Genomic DNA, 17547 nt, shown 5'->3' with positions numbered 1-17547 from the left:
CTTGTCAATCCTGGGAAAAGGTCTGTACCCCTCATGATTTTATTCATTTCTGTAGTCACCCTTTGCCTTCTATGTTCCAGGAAAATAAGTCCCAGACTGTCCAGCCATTTCCTTAGAACTCAAATCCTACAATCCCTAATATTCTCATGAAACACTTCTGCACCTGTTCCAGCCCAATGACCTCTTTCCTGTGATTAGAAGTATAAAGGTTCCATTATTGTCATGTAATATTATATTTAAAGTGTAATATACTTGAAATTCTTTAATTTTTGTCTACCGTAAGGCAGACAGAAAGTCGCCATTTTGTCCAGCGCCCCTGGGCAAAGTGGCGTAATATGCCAATTGTGGCCTCACCAATATCTTGTACAGTTGTAACATGACATCCCAACTCCAGCACTCAATGATTTGACCAATGAAAACAAGTATGCTAAATGCCTTCTTCACCCAGTGTTGCTGCTTTCAAGGAACTATGTACCTGTACCTCTAAATCTCTGTGTTTTGCAACACTGTCCAGTGCCTACTATTTACTGTGCAAGTCTGTTGTGGAGACGGAGAAAAAATTTTCATGAATCGAGTTGATGGCTTTTCATCAGAACTTGGAAAAATTAGACCAAAAGCAAGTTTTAAGTTGCAGAGAGAAGGGAGCAATGGAGAGTACATGAGGGAAGATCTGAAGGAGACGAGAAGAGAAGGAATGATGTGTGGTAGTGGCGGTGTTCATTTAGAAGGATGGTTAAGACTAGGGGATAGCAAAAAGCTGTGTATAGAGCAGCCATCCTCAGAGGGGGCCCTATGCTCCCCTTCCTCTCCCCCCCCCCCCCCCCACCCTGGGAGGGCCACAGCACATTCACTTTTCACCTTGTGTAACAAATTTTTTTTGTGTCGTCGGAAGAAACTAAAACTTAACTGCTTCACAGGGAAGGGGGCCCATAACTTTTGAGCAGAGTTCAGGGGGGCTATAGCTGGAAAAAAGTTGAGAATGGCCAATCTGAAGGATGACACCAATGCTTTTCTACAAAGCTCTTGCAAAATGAATCTTTTGAAATGTGCCCTATGTCCTTGAAAATCAAAATATCTCCTTGTGGTTTGCCAATCCTTGCTTCCATTTACTTTCTGCAGTGAAAAGTCTATAATCCACTTTCCTGTCTTCCAAACTTAGAAAATATATTTATTTCCTTCTGTCCAATAAATATTTTCCAATCCACGTCAGTGGGACAATTTTGCTGATCAACCTTTTAAAAATCCAAATGCATCACATCCACTGCTTCTTATGAATCTACTGGCCACATCCTGAAAGAACTCAGTGGGTTATTCAAAATGGTTTTCTTTTATAAATTACTTTTAACACTGTTGATCCAATTATTACTTTCAAGGTGGAGACATGAAAAACTTTTCAAGGTGTTCTGTTATTAAATCCTAATACTAATTGCAGCATGCCTCACAATTGATATAAAGCATTGGGTTCATCATTCCCCATTTTCTCTCTTCTCTCCCCCCCCTCCCCCACCCCCACTTTCTTAAATAGTAGGAATACCTGTTTGATACTCTCTATTTCACAAGAACAATTCTGGAATCTATAGAATTTTGGAAGTTGACCAGATTTTCAGTAACTCTGCAGATAGCTACCTCTGCATTGATGCATTAAAAAAATCATTTTGTATTTTATTTCTTTAGTAGGTTGTAAGTTTAGCTTGGGTTGAAGTCTATGCCTCATTTAAAATAATTCCATTGCATTTGTGCTAAAGAATATTAATGGGTGAGTTGTGTCCATTGGTGTTTAACAGAATATTCTGATCCATTTAGGAAAGAATCTCATGGCCTCTGCAGAAGTAATTGTATCTTCAGAGCATGGAGTCTGTGATTTCTTGTTGTTAAGGTGAATGCTGAAGTTCTCTTTCAACTGGTAAATGGCTGTCTGGATTTTAGACGACTGAATTGCTTTTTGAGAATAGTTACAGGTGGCAGGCAATCTAATACAATTCATTGTAGTTCAGCAAAGATACTTTCCAGAATATTGCTTGGAGGAAATTTAGGAATACTAATAAATAATTAAATGTTTTGAGAGAATATCATAATATCTTGAAAATCAAAATATCAGAATTTATTGTCACAAACAAGTCATGAAATTTGGTGTTTTCAAGCAGCATCATGATTCAAACATTCATATTACAACATGACTATAAAACAAAACAATAACAGTGCATAAAAAGTATCTTTGTTTCATTGAGTATTCAGGAATCTGATGGCAGCGGGGAAGAAGCTGACCTTGTGCCGCTGAGTACTTGTCTTTAGGCTTCTGTCCCTTTTTCCCGATGGTAGCAGAGTGAAGAGGGCATGGCCTGGGTGATGGTGGTCTTTGAGCATAGAGACTGCTTTTTTTAAGACATTGCCTCATGTAGACGTCCTTGATGGAGTGGAGTCTGGTGCCTGTGATGTTGCAGGCAGAATTAACAACCCTCTGGAATTTTTTCTTGTCCTGAGAGTTGACGCTTCCATACCAGATAGTGATGCAACCAACCTGAATGCTCTCTCGGTATACCTGTAGATGTTTGAGTCTTTGGTGACATACCGAATCTTCTCAGACACCTCACAAAGTATAGCTGCTGTTGAGCCTTCTTGGTGATTGCATCAACATGGAGGCTCCAGGACAGATCCTCAGAGATGTTGACACCCAGGAATTTGAAGTTCTTGACCCTCTCCACTACTGAGCCCTTGACGAGGACTGGGTCGTGTTCCCCTGACTTCCTTCTGAAGTCCACAGTCATCTCCTTGGTTCTGCTGACATTGAATGCAAGGTTGTTGTTGAAACTTATAGATGGCATTGGAATTGTTCCTGGCCACACAATCATGGGTGTAGAGGAGTGAGCAAAGCATACATCCTTGGAGTGTGCCTGTGTTGATAATTAGTGAGGAGGAAACGTTTCCAATTTGTACTGACTGTGGTCTTCTGATGAGAAAGTCAAGGATCCAGTTGCAGAGGGGGGATACAGAGGCCTAGAGTTTGTAGCTTCTTGACCAGCACTGAAGGAAAAATGGTATTGAAGGCTGAGGTGTAGTCGATGAAGAGCAGCTGTATGTATCCAGAGCTTAGTGGAGAGCCAGTGATATTGCATCTGCTGTGGAGCGATTGTGACGATAAGCGAGTTGCAGTGGGTCCAGATCTTTTCTTAGGTATGTGTTAATTCTGGCCATGACCAGCCTCTGAGATATTGTGATATAGTCTAAATTATTTATTATTATTCATAAACTTCCTCCAGACAACATTTTAGAAAGGGTAACATTCTAGAAGGTGTGAAGATTTCTGAAGAATGAATCCTGAGGGAATGGAAAAATGAAAATATGCTATGAATACGCCAGTGGTTGTAATAGTGACCCACTTCCGGGCATAATCTTTTTAACAAAGTATAGTATTTAATTTTCATCTATAGATCATTCTATGTTAAATTTAATAATTGGCTTGTTAATGTATTCCATATAGTTTGTGCATCCTTTTTTATGCTATAAACCTGGACTATGCTGAAGTAGATTTTTCATTTGCAAAGAGAACATTAATTTACTCAGCTGAATGACATGTTTTTAATTCTCCTTTATTTACTGCTTTTAATATTCAGGCCGACTCTGTACACAACTGCAATTGCTGACTTCTGAGCGTTCTGCACGTCTTATTAAAGAAATGGTGAATGCCTGCTGGCCTGGGAGAGAGATGATGGTGCAGTGGTCACCAGGAAACCGAGAGAGGAAGCACCCACCTTTATCATGGCTAACAACTGTTTGGAGATACCTATATCACAACTTCCCTGAAGATTTGACTCTGTTTGAGGAATTGCCTCTGATTCCCAAGACACCTTTAGATGAACCCCAAACCATAGTTAAGCTTTTACGTCTCCGATCTCCATCTTCCATAATCTTGGAATCTGAAAATGAAACACAGCTCCCTGAATTTCTAGCAGATGTCATTGAAAAACTTGGTGGGTTGGTCATTAAAGAGCTAGACCCTTGTTTACAGCATCCTCTTATCAAAAAATACATTCATTCACCCCTGCCTAGTACTTTGTTGCAGATTCTGGATAAAGCAATGACACAAAAGATTTCCAGTCAGGTCATGGTACTGCCCCCAACACACAAAATTGCACTTAGATGTTTTTTAGCTAGTTTGCCAGAAGTTAACGAACGTGACAAGAAAATTCTTCAGGAACTAAGTATCTTTAACAAAATTGAACCATGCTCTGAGAAAGGTAACCAAAGTTTTATTGCATTAAAAGGAAGTCAAGTCTTGCATCACACTGCCAAACTTCCACCAGACATACGAATGTCCATTCCTGTAATACGTTGTACCGATGAAGCTTCTATTCGGCTGGTGACCTTACTGAAAATTGAACAATTAAGAAGTACTGACTGCCTAAGGATTATAATTCAAGATATTGAGAAGGGCTTTTATTCTAACAAGGATGTAATGGAAATTATGATTTGGATCCTCATTAATTTAGCTTTCCTCAAAGATGAAAATGCTTTGTGTATAGGATGGCTGAAATCCTTGAAATTTATTTCTGTTTCTCAGGGAAGATTACTGTCAGCTAATGAATTGTTTGATCCTGAAATAGAAACATTACAGAACTTGTTTTATGCTGATGAAAAAACATTGTTTCCACCAGAGATATATACCTCAACTCCTGATGTCTTGCATGCTCTGAGACAGATAGGTTTGAAGAATGAAGATCAGTTAACTGAAAAAGAAGCAATTCAAGTGGCCAAAAGAATTGAAATACTGCAGGGCAGTAGCAAGGTCGAGCAGGATCTGCTGATCAGAAAAGCCAAGACCTTACTAACAGTTCTTCACAGACAAAAGACTTTATTGCTTTCATCTGAAGCAAAGGCAACGATACAGAAAATAAAATGGCTTCCAATTTGTAAGGAACGTCCTCTGAATTACCCTCAATCCCTTGCTTGGAAAGGGGATGTATTAACTTTCCACAAGGCTTGTGAAATGCGGGATATATCCGATGCGGTATTGGTTGGCTCTGCTGTGCCTCTTGTGGAGAACATCTCTCCTGCAGTTGGAAAATTGCTTGGTTTTTCTGCAGAACCCAGTCTGAATAGAGTTTTAGGGCACTTGAAGAATGTTGTGGATTGGCATAATTCCAAGGATTTCAATAATGATGAATGGTACCAGTTTCAACATTTCTTGCTTGATATATATGACTTTATGCGAGGACAGCTGGAGAAGGATAAAGGAGAGTTCAGAGCATTGACCTTTCCCTGGGTATGGACGGGGAAAGTCTTTACTGTACCTGGAAACATTGCCATCAAGCCAATACAAGATCTTGATCTCGAGCCTTATCTATATCTCCTCCCAAAAACCATGGCAAAATATCACAAGCTATTTACAATTTTTGGAGCACTTGAAGAAATAACTACCGAACACATCTTCGGTATTGTTAAAATGATCAAAGAAAAAAGTGATGGTGAATTCAGTGAACAAGAAAATAAACAAAACTTACTTCTGGTATTAAACATCTTAAGGTGGCTATATATCAATCAAGTCACAGTTAATGTTGAAACTCCAATACCTATTCATTACTATAAAGACCCCAACAAATTGGTAATGGAACCCATTGAGAACTGTAGCTACTGTGACATCAAAGTAGATGATCTCAGTGACTTGCTTGATGATTCATTAGAGCCCATTCATTTGGTGCATGAGGACATTCCTATGAAAATGGCTCAGGCTTTGCAAGTACCGTGCCTTAGTACCAGGCTCATTAACCCAGAGAACTTGGGCTTTGAGCAATCTGGACAAAGAGAGCCACTCACTGTGCGAATCAGAAACATTCTCGAAGAATACCCATCAGTTGCAGATATCTTCAAGGAGCTCCTGCAAAATGCTGATGATGCTGAGGGGACTGAATGTAGCTTCCTGATTGATATGCGAAGAAACTCTGATATCCGAGAAAACCTTCTGGATCCGGGAATGGCTCTGTGTCATGGGCCTGCACTCTGGTCGTTCAACAACTCTGACTTCAGTGACGCTGACTTTTTAAATATAACTAGGTTAGGTGGATCCTTGAAGAGGAGCGAGGTTGACAAAGTTGGCAAGTTTGGACTTGGTTTCAACTCTGTTTACCACATCACAGATCTCCCGATAATTTTGAGCCGTGAGTTTATGATAATGTTTGATCCAAATATTAATCATTTGGGAAAACATATTCGTGACAAAACACATCCTGGGATAAAAATCAATTGGAACAAACACCAGAAGCGGTTAAGAAAGTTCCCAAATCAATTCAGGCCATTTGTCAATGTATTTGGTTGTGACTTGCCACTGGACCATGAGAAGCCTTTTTGTTATGTGGGAACTCTTTTCAGACTTCCTTTCAGAGTGGAGGAGGAGGCATTAGTCAGTGAAATTAGCAATGTTTCCTTCAGCACAACAGATATTTATTCTCTTGTGGATGAGTTCAGTTTATGTGGCCACCGGCTGATTCTCTTCTCTCAGAATGTGAACACCATGTTCTTGAAATATTTAAAATCAGAAGAACCCGACCCCAGCTCAGCACAAACTCTTATTGCGATCCATAAAATTATTTGTTCATCAAAAGCTGTGACCACACCCATGAATATTTTAAAGGAGGCTGCAAAGCTGATGAAAACCCTTGCTAGTACAAGACAGCTTCCTTCTGAAGTTCCGAGGTGTGCCTGCATTGTGCAAATTGTGGTGGATGAATTTCTTCAGGCATTCAGAATGATTGTTGATCTTCAGTCACCACTCTTCAGAGGTGCAGAAGATGGAGCTACACCTTTCTTGGATGTTTCAACAAAGATCGCGCTAAGCAGGAAGGCAAGTGACGAGGCACCTCCAGAAAAGGTGACTGAATCTACAACTTGGCTTATATGTTCATGCATGGACACTGGGGAAGCACTGAAATTTTCACTGCAAGAAAATGGGCGAAGATTGGGACTTGTTCCTTGTGGTGCTGTTAGTGTTCTGCTGTCTGAAACAGAAGACAACAAATGGAGCATCAAGACAAATGGTAGTGCATATGGGGAAGTGTTCTGTTATTTGCCTTTGAGGATTAAAACAGGATTACCGATACATATCAACGGCTGCTTTGCAGTTTCTTCCAATCGAAAAGAAATCTGGAAAACAGATACAAAAGGCAGGTGGAACACCATTTTCATGAGGCATGTGATAGTTCAGGCATATTTAGAAGCACTTTCTGTATTACGAGACATGGCTGTTAATGCAGAGTTGGTTGATTACAATTATTATACCCTGTGGCCTGATATTACCTTGGTTCACGATGACTTTGCTGTGGTGTGGCAAGGTCTTTATGAGGATATAGCCAAAGGACAAGGAAATAAGCTGACAGAGGTCTTCTCAGATGGAATTTCCTGGGTTTCTATCAAAAGCATAAGATTCTTGGATGATGCTTTACTCCGTAGACCAGTGGTTGGGCCTTTGGCTTTCAAGATTCTCTTGCAATTCCTCAAGAAGGCGGAACCTCAGCCATTGTGTGCAGTGGAACTTCCGCCTTGGGTTAGAGCTGGTTTTGAAGAGGCAGGCTGCAAAAATATATTACTGGAAAACACATTTTCTGAGAAGCAGTTTTTTGCAGAGGCATTTTTCCCATATATTGAGGAAATTGAGGCAGAACTTCGTGATCCGTTGATGCTTTATATTCTTGATGAAAAAGTGTTGGAGCTTTCTGGACTCTTGCGTACAACTTATTGTGTACCCTCCTCAGGAGAACACCAGATTTTATCTGTTCCTTCAAGACTCATCCACCCTGAAGGTCGAGTTGCTAAGCTGTATGACATTAGTGATGGGAGATTCCCTTGTGGAACTACAGAAGACTACCTGAACCCAGTCCGTTTAGTAAAGCTCGTACAGCTTGGCATGATTAAGGATGACATTTCCTGGGAAGATTTACTGGAGCGCGCAGGGTCTGTGACATTGCTAAATGAAAGTAATCATTCAGCAGCTTGTCTCCGCAGTAGCATCATACTTAGTTTAATTGATGAGAAGTTAAAGTTTCGGGAACATAGAGCCAAAGACTTTGCAGTGAAATTTCAGTCTGTACCTTTCCTACCTTTCCTCAAAAAACCTCCTGGTTTCTCCTTGCATTGGAAAGGAAGCGATTTTCGACCAGAAACACTCTTTGCAGCCAAAGATGTTTATGCACTTGAATACCAGGATGTAGCTTGTCTTTTGCACCCAATTCTCAATGAAAATTCTCCCAGTAAAGGATGTGGCACCCTGTCAGCAAGTGTTAAGGATTTCTTGGGATTGTTAAAGAAACCACCTATTCCTGTTGTGTTAGACCAATTAAAGAAAGTAGCAACTGAATTTGATGGCATTACTCTATGCCAAGAGAATATTACAAATGCCTGTTACAAATACCTTCATGAGGCCATGATAAAGAATGAAACTGCAAAGGTGCAAATTAATGGGGAACTTCAAAATTTTGCATTTGTTCTAGTTGAAAACACTTATGTTGAGTCAGCAAAGGTTGCGTTCCACTTGAATTTTGATGCAACCCCTTACCTTTACCAGCTTCCGAACAAATACAGAAATAATTTCCGGGATTTCTTTGAAAAGCTGGGAGTTCAGTCCTCATTCACAGTTGAAGATTTTGCCTCAGTCCTTCAGGCTTTAAAAACTGAATGTGACAGTGAATCACTAAATGAAAATAATTTTCAGCTTTGCCGAAGAATCATTAGTGAAGGTGTCTGGGGGCACATTAGGGAGAAAAATCGAGACTATTGCAAGAGAAAATATGGAAACCTTTTGTTACCAGATGGTGAGGGATTTCTTGTCCCAGCTAAATCTCTGTGTTATAATGATTGTCCTTGGATTAGAGTGAGCGACAAGAGTGTGAAATATTGCCATCCTGATATACCAAGAGAGGTGGCTGTTAAACTTGGGGCGTTACCAAAGCGTCACAAAGCTCTAGAGCGTTATGCTTCCAATATATGTTTTAGTACCCTTGGCAGTGAATTTGGACAGAAAGAGAAGCTGACCAGTAGGATTAAAAGCATTCTCAATGCTTATCCTTCTGAGAAAGAAATGTTAAAAGAGCTGCTTCAAAATGCAGATGATGCAAAAGCCACAGAAATCTACTTTATTTTTGATCCCAGAGAGCATCCCGGAGATCGAATCTTTGATGAAAAATGGGCACCCCTTCAAGGTCCTGCAGTTTGTGTGTACAACAATCAGCCCTTCACAGAGGAAGATATTAGAGGAATTCAGAACCTTGGAAAAGGGACAAAGGAAGGGAATCCTGGCAAGACTGGACAATATGGAATTGGATTCAATTCTGTGTATCACATCACAGACTGCCCGGCATTTATTTCTCACAATGATGTACTCTGTATTTTTGATCCCCATGCAAGGTATGCTCCAGGATCCACCAACGTTAGCCCTGGAAGGATGTTCAGAGATTTGGATTCAGACTTCAGAACCCAGTTTCATGATGTATTGAGTCCATTTTTAGGTAACCTCTTCAAACTGGAAAATGCTACAATGTTTAGGTTTCCAATAAGAAATTCGGAAATGTCCAAAATATCTGAAATCTGTCAAGTCCCTGTGTCGGATCAGATGATTCAGAATCTTTTGGACAAATTGCGTAGTGATGGAGCTGAACTTTTAATGTTTTTAAATCACATGGAGAAGATTTCCATTTGTGATATTGAAAAGACAACTGGTGCACTAAATGTTCTGTACTCTGTTAAAGCCAAAATTACAGATGCTGACAGATTGAAGCGGAAACAGTTTCACGCATCTGTGCTTGATAGTGTAAATAAAAGAAAACAACTCAGCCAGATACCAGTTCAACAGATTACTTATGCTATGGACATTGAAGATACTGATGGCAATCTTACAACCTGGTTAGTCTGCAACAGATCAGGTTTCTCAAATATGGAGAAAGTTTCCAAGTCTGTAATATCAGCCCATAAAAATGAAGATATCACGCTTTTCCCCCGCGGAGGTGTGGCAGCCTGCATTAGTCATAATTACAAAAAACCTCACAGAGCTTTCTGCTTTCTGCCACTGTCATTGGAAACAGGATTGCCTGTACACGTTAATGGACACTTTGCTCTGGATTCAGCAAGGCGAAACCTATGGCGGGATGACAATGGTGTAGGGGTGCGTAGTGATTGGAACAATAACCTAATGACTACATTAATTGCCCCTGCCTACGTGGAGCTGCTGGGGCAGATAAAGAAGCGATATTTCCTAGGTTCTGATCCAACAATAACAGTCTTGCAAAATATACCTAATCATGTTTTGAAGGATTCATTAAAAAAGTTTCTGACGTTCTTTGCTGCTAACAAACAGGACATCCAGCCAGATTGGCACTGCCTTGTGAGATCTGTTTATTGTTTTCTTCACGATGACCTCAAACGTCTTCTTCCGGTCGTCAGGATACCCAATGCAGATAGTGGAGAGCTAAATCCTACTGTTTTTATTAGCTGGGTGAATACATCCACTGCTCACAGGAACAGGTCATTCTTTGATCACTTATTGCAGGATGAGCTGCAACATATGAAGAGTACAGAATACAATATTGCAGTACGGAAGACTATTGCTGAAAATGTCTACAGGCTCCGAAATTTATTACTTGACATAGGATTCAACTTAGTGTACAGCTCCGATGAAACTTCCAACATTTACCTCTGTTTTCAGGAAGCAGGAATTCCAGTCCACCACGTCACACCTGCTGATGTCCGAGAGTTCTTACATACATTTACGTCTCCAGATTCAAGCTGCCACCTTGGAAAGGTACCCTGCCGACTACACCAAACAGCATTAAAGCTTTTTCATAATTTGAAACTTCTAGTTGACTATTGCTTCAAGGACTCAGAAGAGAATGAGATTAGAGTGGAAGGACTTCCTCTTCTCATTACTCTGGACAATGTTATGCAGGCTTTCGATGCTCAGCGTCCAAAGTTTCTCACCACCTATCATGAGTTGATCCCATCTCGCAAAGAGCTATTCATGAACACACTTTATATGAAGTACAATAACATCTTGCTGAACTGTGGTGTGGCAAAAGCTTTTGATATCAGCAGTTTTGCTGAGCTGTTATCATTTGTGCTCCCGAGAGATTACAGAACAAGATTTATTGTGAAGTGGAAAGACAATTTTGTAAGTGAATCGTGGTTGAAAACCTGCTGGCATTTCATCAGTGATGTAATTTCTGTGAAGGAAGGTGAAGCAGAGATTAGACCAACATTTGAAACTATCATCGAGGTTTTGAAAGACTGGGCTTTGTTGCCTGGCACAAAATTTACGATTTCCAGCAATAGAATGCTTGTACCAGAAAGTGATGTTCTTATGCCTCTCAGTTTAATGGATGTTTGTATTTTCCCAACTGGCCAAAATGAAAAGGTTTTCAGTACACTGATGAAAGCAGGGTGTATTCAACTTGCATTGAATAAAATTTGCTCGAAAGAGAACATTTTAGTCTCACAGTTTGCTTTACACTTGGCAAATATTGAGAATCCTGATAGCATTCTGAAGGCACTTGATTATATGAATCGAACATCAATGCTGAGGACACATCATCTGACTGACAGTGACTTTGATGTGCTTCTGATGTACTTCAATTCCAACTTGAATCAACTGACTGCCCAAGATGACAGTAGGATTCTGAAGTCTCTGCCTTGCTATAAGGCCATAAGTGGCACCTATATTAACATTTTGAAATATGGATCTTGCTTTGTTCTCACAAAAAACATTCCTCTTGCTGAAATAGAGAGATGGACACTGTCTTCTAACTTTGCATTTCTTGCAGACAATCCTCAACTGAAGGACTTGTATCGTTTCCTCAGTTGTGTTCCTGTGGATGATCTTGAGGTGTACTTGAAGCACTTGCTGCCAAAGTTTGATAATCTAACCACTGTGGCTAAGATTGAGCACCTGGTGTATCTGAAAAAGAAACTTTCCAATCTGGACGAAGGTATGCCAATCAGACAGCAACTGTTCGAAAAACTTGAAGGCCTTGCAATTATTCCAGACTCATTTAACCGCCTAAAACCTGCAAAAAACTTTTATGACAGGACAGAAAATGTCTTTAAAGTAATGTTGCCAGAGAATGCTTTTATTTCTCAAGAATTTTTTCGGCGACTGGAGCAGGTTGAAAAGCCCAAAAACCGTGCGGCATTCCTTACATCGTGGATAACGTTCTTTCGAAATGTAGGATTAAAGTACACAGTCTCCCATCAGCAATTGCTGCAGTTTGCTAAAGAGGTTGGACTTCAAGCTCAAGCAGAGAATTGGTCCAAAGAAACAATACAGAACAAGGTTGATGTTCTGTTAAATCATATATTTCAAGAGCGGACTGATCTGTTCTCTGGAACCTTTCTTAAAGACCTTTCATTGATTCCGTTCATTTATCCTGAACGGGCTTCAGTGGAACTCTTGAAACTTCATCCTCAGTATCAGGAACTAAATGGGACTCTCTCTTTAATATGTTTCAGTGGGGCTCAGGTCAATCCCAAATTCAAGCAGGCAGATGTTATGCAATTATTGTGGACATCGTGCCCAGTTCTTCCAGAAAAGGCAACACCTTTGAGTATTAAAGAACAAAAGGATAGCAGACTTGATAAGCAAGAACAGGTGGAGGAAGCTCTCGCAATGTTAAATGTCAGTCTGGATCCCCCACCAGTCAAAGTTATTAGCAACTGCAAAAACATCTGCAACATTGCATCTCCAGATGATGATATGATTAAAACAAGAGTCAAAGTGTTGCAGAGCACTTATGAGTTCTTGAATGCAGAAAAAAAAGATTTCCGTTTATATCTTCGTGGCGTTGCATTTGTTATGGTTGAAGATGGCTGGAAACTAATAAAACCTGAAGAGGTTGTCATAAATCTTGAAAACGAGTCTGATTTTAAACCTTACTTGTACAAATTGCCTTTGGAACTCGGCAGCTTCCACCAGTTGTTTAAGCTTTTGGGAACTGAAGATACCATTTCGACAAAACAGATCGTTGAGGTGCTTGGGCGTATATTTAAAATATCTGAAGGAAAACACCTGGAACCAAATGAGATGCGAACTGTGAAAAGGGCTGTGTCTGGACTTTTTAAGAGCCTTCAAAATGAACCAATAAATGTAAGAGTTGATCTTGAAAATCTTCGCGAGTTAACCCTTTATCTTCCAAGTAACGATGGGAGATTAACAAAGTCGAACACGCTGGTTTTTGATGATGCGCCTCATTACAAAAGCCGAATGCAAGGGAACGTGGGGATGCTAATGCTAGTGGATCTCAGTCAGTGTTACTTGGGAAAAGACCACGCATTTCACACAAAGCTGATCATGTTGCTCCCTTCAAAACTGAGGCCAAGGTTGCTCAGTGGAATTTTGGAGGAGATCATGGATGAAGAGAAGCCAAAAATGTGTCAGTTTGGGGCTCTTTGTTCCCTCCAGGGTCGTCTCCAGCTGCTGCTGTCCTCTGAGCAATTCATCGCAGGCCTTATCCGCATTATGAAGCATGAGAATGACAATGCCTTTTTAGCAAATGAAGAAAAAGCCAATCGACTTTGCAAAGCCTTGCGTGAAGGTCTGAAAGTCTCTTGCTTCGAGAAGCTGCAAACAAGCCTTCGAATAAAAGGGTGTAGTACAATCCCTCATAGTAAAAGTGAAACGTTGGCATTCTTGAAGAGATATGGAAATGCAGTGATACACTTGTATATCCAGCATGCAGAAGGCAAAGACATTAATTTTTTATTAACCCTGGCAATGACCCTTAAAACTGCTACTGACAACTTGATTTTGGACACATCTTACCTAATAGCCATGCTTGGGTGCAATGACATTTATAGGATCAATGAAAAACTAGACAATTTAGGAGTTAAGTATGATTCTTCTACTGTACCTTCAAAACTTGAACTGCCTTTACCAGGCACACCTATACCAGCTGAAATCCATTACTTACTCCTTATGGATCCTATGAATGTATTCTACCCAGGTGAATATGTTGGGTATCTAGTTGATGCTGAAGGTGGTGATATATATGGATCATACCAGCCAACCTACACCTATGCCATAATTGTGCAAGAGGTAGAGCGTGAAGGAGCTGAGTATTCCAGCTTTCTCGGAAAGTATTTCCAGATTGATATTGGCTATAGTGAATATAAAATTGTAAGTTCTCTTGACCTGTACAAATTTTCAAGACCTGATGAAAGTTCTCAAGGAAGAGATAGTACACCCACCACTCCAACAAGTCCCACCGAATGCCTTTCTCCAGGCCTCAGGCCAATACCTCCCCATTTTCCTGGAAGGGAAAGCCACAGAGCACCAACTTCAAAGCACCAGTCTCCAAAGAAGATAAAGCTGCATGCCTTGCCTGAGATCCTTCGAGAGGTCACAACAGTGCTGGAGCAGGCTTGGAGGCTTCCTGAGTCAGAAAGGAAAAAGATTATACGGCGGTTATACCTCAAGTGGCATCCTGATAAAAACGCAGAGAACCTGGAGATAGCAACAGAGGTCTTCAAGCATCTACAGAATGAAATCAATAGGCTAGAAAAACAAGGGATTGGTGGTTCTGAATTCAGTTCAGACAGAGCTTCAAGAAGAACCTACTCCTCTTCGTCTGCTCGCTTCCAATCGGAAAAGTTTTCATTTCAGAGATTTTATACATCCTGGAATCAAGAAGCAACCAGCCATAAATCTGACAGACAGCATTTTAAAGCCAGATTTGCTTCAGCCTCAGGTTCATCACATTCTTCACGTTTTTTCGTGCCTCCAACTTTCAAAGCTGTAGGCAACCCTATTGAGGCACGTAGGTGGCTCAGGCAAGCACGGGCAAACTTCTCCGCAGCTAGAAACGACCTGCATAAAAATGCCAATGAGTGGGTGTGCTTCAAGTGCTACTTAGCAGCAAAGCTTGCTTTGATCTCAGCTGAATACGCAGTTAAAGGAAAGTCTGACAAAGATGTCAAACCAACTGCACTTGCACGCAAAGTGGAGGAATATAGCCAAAGTCTGGCAGGACTTGCAATTGATGTAAATACTCTTGAAGCATACGGTGTGGATGGATTGAGAACTAGGTATCCAGATCTCCTTCCTTTTCCTCTAATTCCAAATGATAAATTCACCACAGATGTTGCAATGAGAGTGATGGAATGCACGGCAAGAATCATCATTAAACTTGAAAACTTCATTCAACAAAAACTTTAAAAATATACTCGGTAAGATTAGCAAACACACAGACACTAATCTAGGTAACAATTCAAATCACATTTCTATCAGTTCCCTACAGTTAACACAAATGGAAACATTTATCTGGGATAACGCAAAAAACGTCTACTGTATTCCTTCCCTAAACTTAGCACACTCATGAAATGTTCATTGCAATCTAGTAAAATCAGCCTTTGTTTCATAAATGAAAACGGACATTACACATCACCTGTTGCAATAGTTTGGAGCTTATTGTCCTTTCTAAATGGCAAAACCTTTTTATTTATAATCAGATCATAGCTAGTTTGCTGTTTATAGGCTTTATGTAACACGTGCTTCAAGAAAGTGCAAAGGATTGATGTTATTATGCAGAGTATCTTTATAAAGAATTAAGATTAGTTATCCTGATAGCTAACCTCCAAACAAACTCCATGATCAGTTCAATACTTCACATAATCATGTTTCATTAAAACCAGTATGTTCAGCCATAAGCCATACATAGATTCTGAATAAATGTAGTTGGGTTCTATAAAAGAAAATAGGTTTTTGGTAGAGTTATTTCCATTTATCAATCTGATTATTAGCCTAATTTTGGCACCTACTCACAATTGTATGTAAATATTTCAGTGACTTCTACCCCACACCCCCAAAAAGTACCTTTGCACTTTTTGGACACTATGGAAACCTATATACTGTATATTTTCCATTATAATTTGAGATGTTCTTTTCAAGCAACTGTTTTTCTTCGTGTGTGTGTGGGGGAGGAGGGTGGTGTTCATAAAAGATGATATTTCCATTAGTTATTAACATTACATACAAATCCTAATGCAATGGGGATAAGCATGATTAAGGTATGTCCTTTCATCTATCAGTGGTGAAACCCTGTGACCTTTACATACACCTTCATGGGCTGGAGCTCTGCAATTCAGGGTGAAGCTGAAGCATGTATTCTTGCTGGAATTGAGCTGCTCTTCCTGATATAATAGGGGCAAGCTTACTCTCTGTAATTTTAATGCCTTAAATACATGCAACAGATTATAGTAACTTGCACTAGATTAATCCAAGAGGTTCCTTAACCATGCTCCTTTTGGGGAGGAAGGATGGGTTAGAATTTAATTTTTTGTTAATGCTTGCAATGGCTGTTATTAAGTCAATAACCTTTTTGCCAAGTTCAACAATATGCACACAATAGAAATCTTGAAACACATTCGATACAATTGAAATCTTGAACCCGCACATTATATGAGTATTTACAAATACAGACTGGATCAAAACATTGGATGACGGTGACATGTTTCACACCATAGTTTTACAGAATTAATGAAATGCTTGGAAATGATCACAGGTTTGAAACCTGAAAGTTCTATTTAATTGTATAATGATAACACAAAAAACATTTTATATGTGCATTAACGTGCAATATTTTCACGAAAATAATCAAAAAAACAAACTGTTCACAAAACCAACAATGAGTTTAAACGACTGGTATTTTTTGACTACTTTGCATTGACATTTTCATACTCCGTTTCTTCCAATCATTATGCAGATAATGTGTGTGAATATATTTTTGGTTTTAATTTTATATTATTATATTTTAGTGAACAAATGGCAGAAAAGTTGATCTGCAGAAAACTTGTATTTTTAATGCATTTTGTTATTTTATTTAATGTTTATCTTTTAGGATTTATCAAAGATATTTGGTTGTCATAAGACTGATAACGACTTTTTTTAGTTTTTTGTATACAAATCAGCAGTTTCGCAAGTTTATTTGACACTATTTAATTGGTTTAAATGTATTTCAATGATGTTTATAACTATAATTGGAGTTTCTTTTCACTGAGAACTGTTCCAGCATTTCTGCTTACATATTTTTCTTTTGAAATCGTTAGCTGTGTACCTTTTTTTCGCCTTGTAAAGGGAAAATAGACCATTGACTTAACTTTCATTGCTTTTTTGAAGTGCCATGCATATTGTTTCAAGCAGACATGTCATGATTTACTGATCTAATTCTATTGTTACATTCCCTCCGAGGAAATATTTCTGTTTTCGTAAGCTTATTTTTCCTTAAACAAGAAAATCTGAGGCATGTTTAGGCACTCTCTGACCAAGCACAATGTTCCATAATAATAACAGTTCACTGGTTTCTAAGAACACTTGTAATATCTAGGTGACTTTTCTACACTGCTTGGAAAAACAAAGGCATTATAATTAATTTATTGTACTTTTCTTAATTTTATGCTCTGGAGTTAGTTTTAGAATGTTGATGTCTCAACTGGATTAATGTATATGTCATGACTTTAAGCAGAAATGTACATTCAGTACTTGTGATATTGAAAGAGGCAGGACTGTGTAGCAAGTTAACCATC

The 17547-nt window shown here is 39.4% G+C and overlaps 1 protein-coding gene and 1 long non-coding RNA gene across 2 annotated transcripts in view; one reads left to right on the top strand and one right to left on the bottom strand.

Annotated features, from left to right (window-relative positions):
• Nucleotides 1–16772, top strand: part of sacs (sacsin molecular chaperone) — a 94101-nt gene extending 77329 nt beyond the window's left edge. The window contains exon 9 of the mRNA XM_069891405.1: nt 3612–16772. Within this exon, the coding sequence (XP_069747506.1) occupies nt 3612–15181 (11570 nt within the window). The 3' untranslated portion in view covers nt 15182–16772. The remainder of the gene's footprint in view (nt 1–3611) is intronic.
• Nucleotides 1–17547, bottom strand: part of LOC138739417 (uncharacterized) — a 76368-nt gene that overhangs the window by 45464 nt on the left and 13357 nt on the right. The window lies entirely within an intron of this gene.

This window comes from Narcine bancroftii, chromosome 7 (genome assembly GCF_036971445.1).
Source record: "Narcine bancroftii isolate sNarBan1 chromosome 7, sNarBan1.hap1, whole genome shotgun sequence".
NCBI lineage: Eukaryota > Metazoa > Chordata > Chondrichthyes > Torpediniformes > Narcinidae > Narcine > Narcine bancroftii.
Note: the sequence above shows the minus strand (reverse complement) of the source record. Positions and strands in the feature narration are given on the sequence as shown.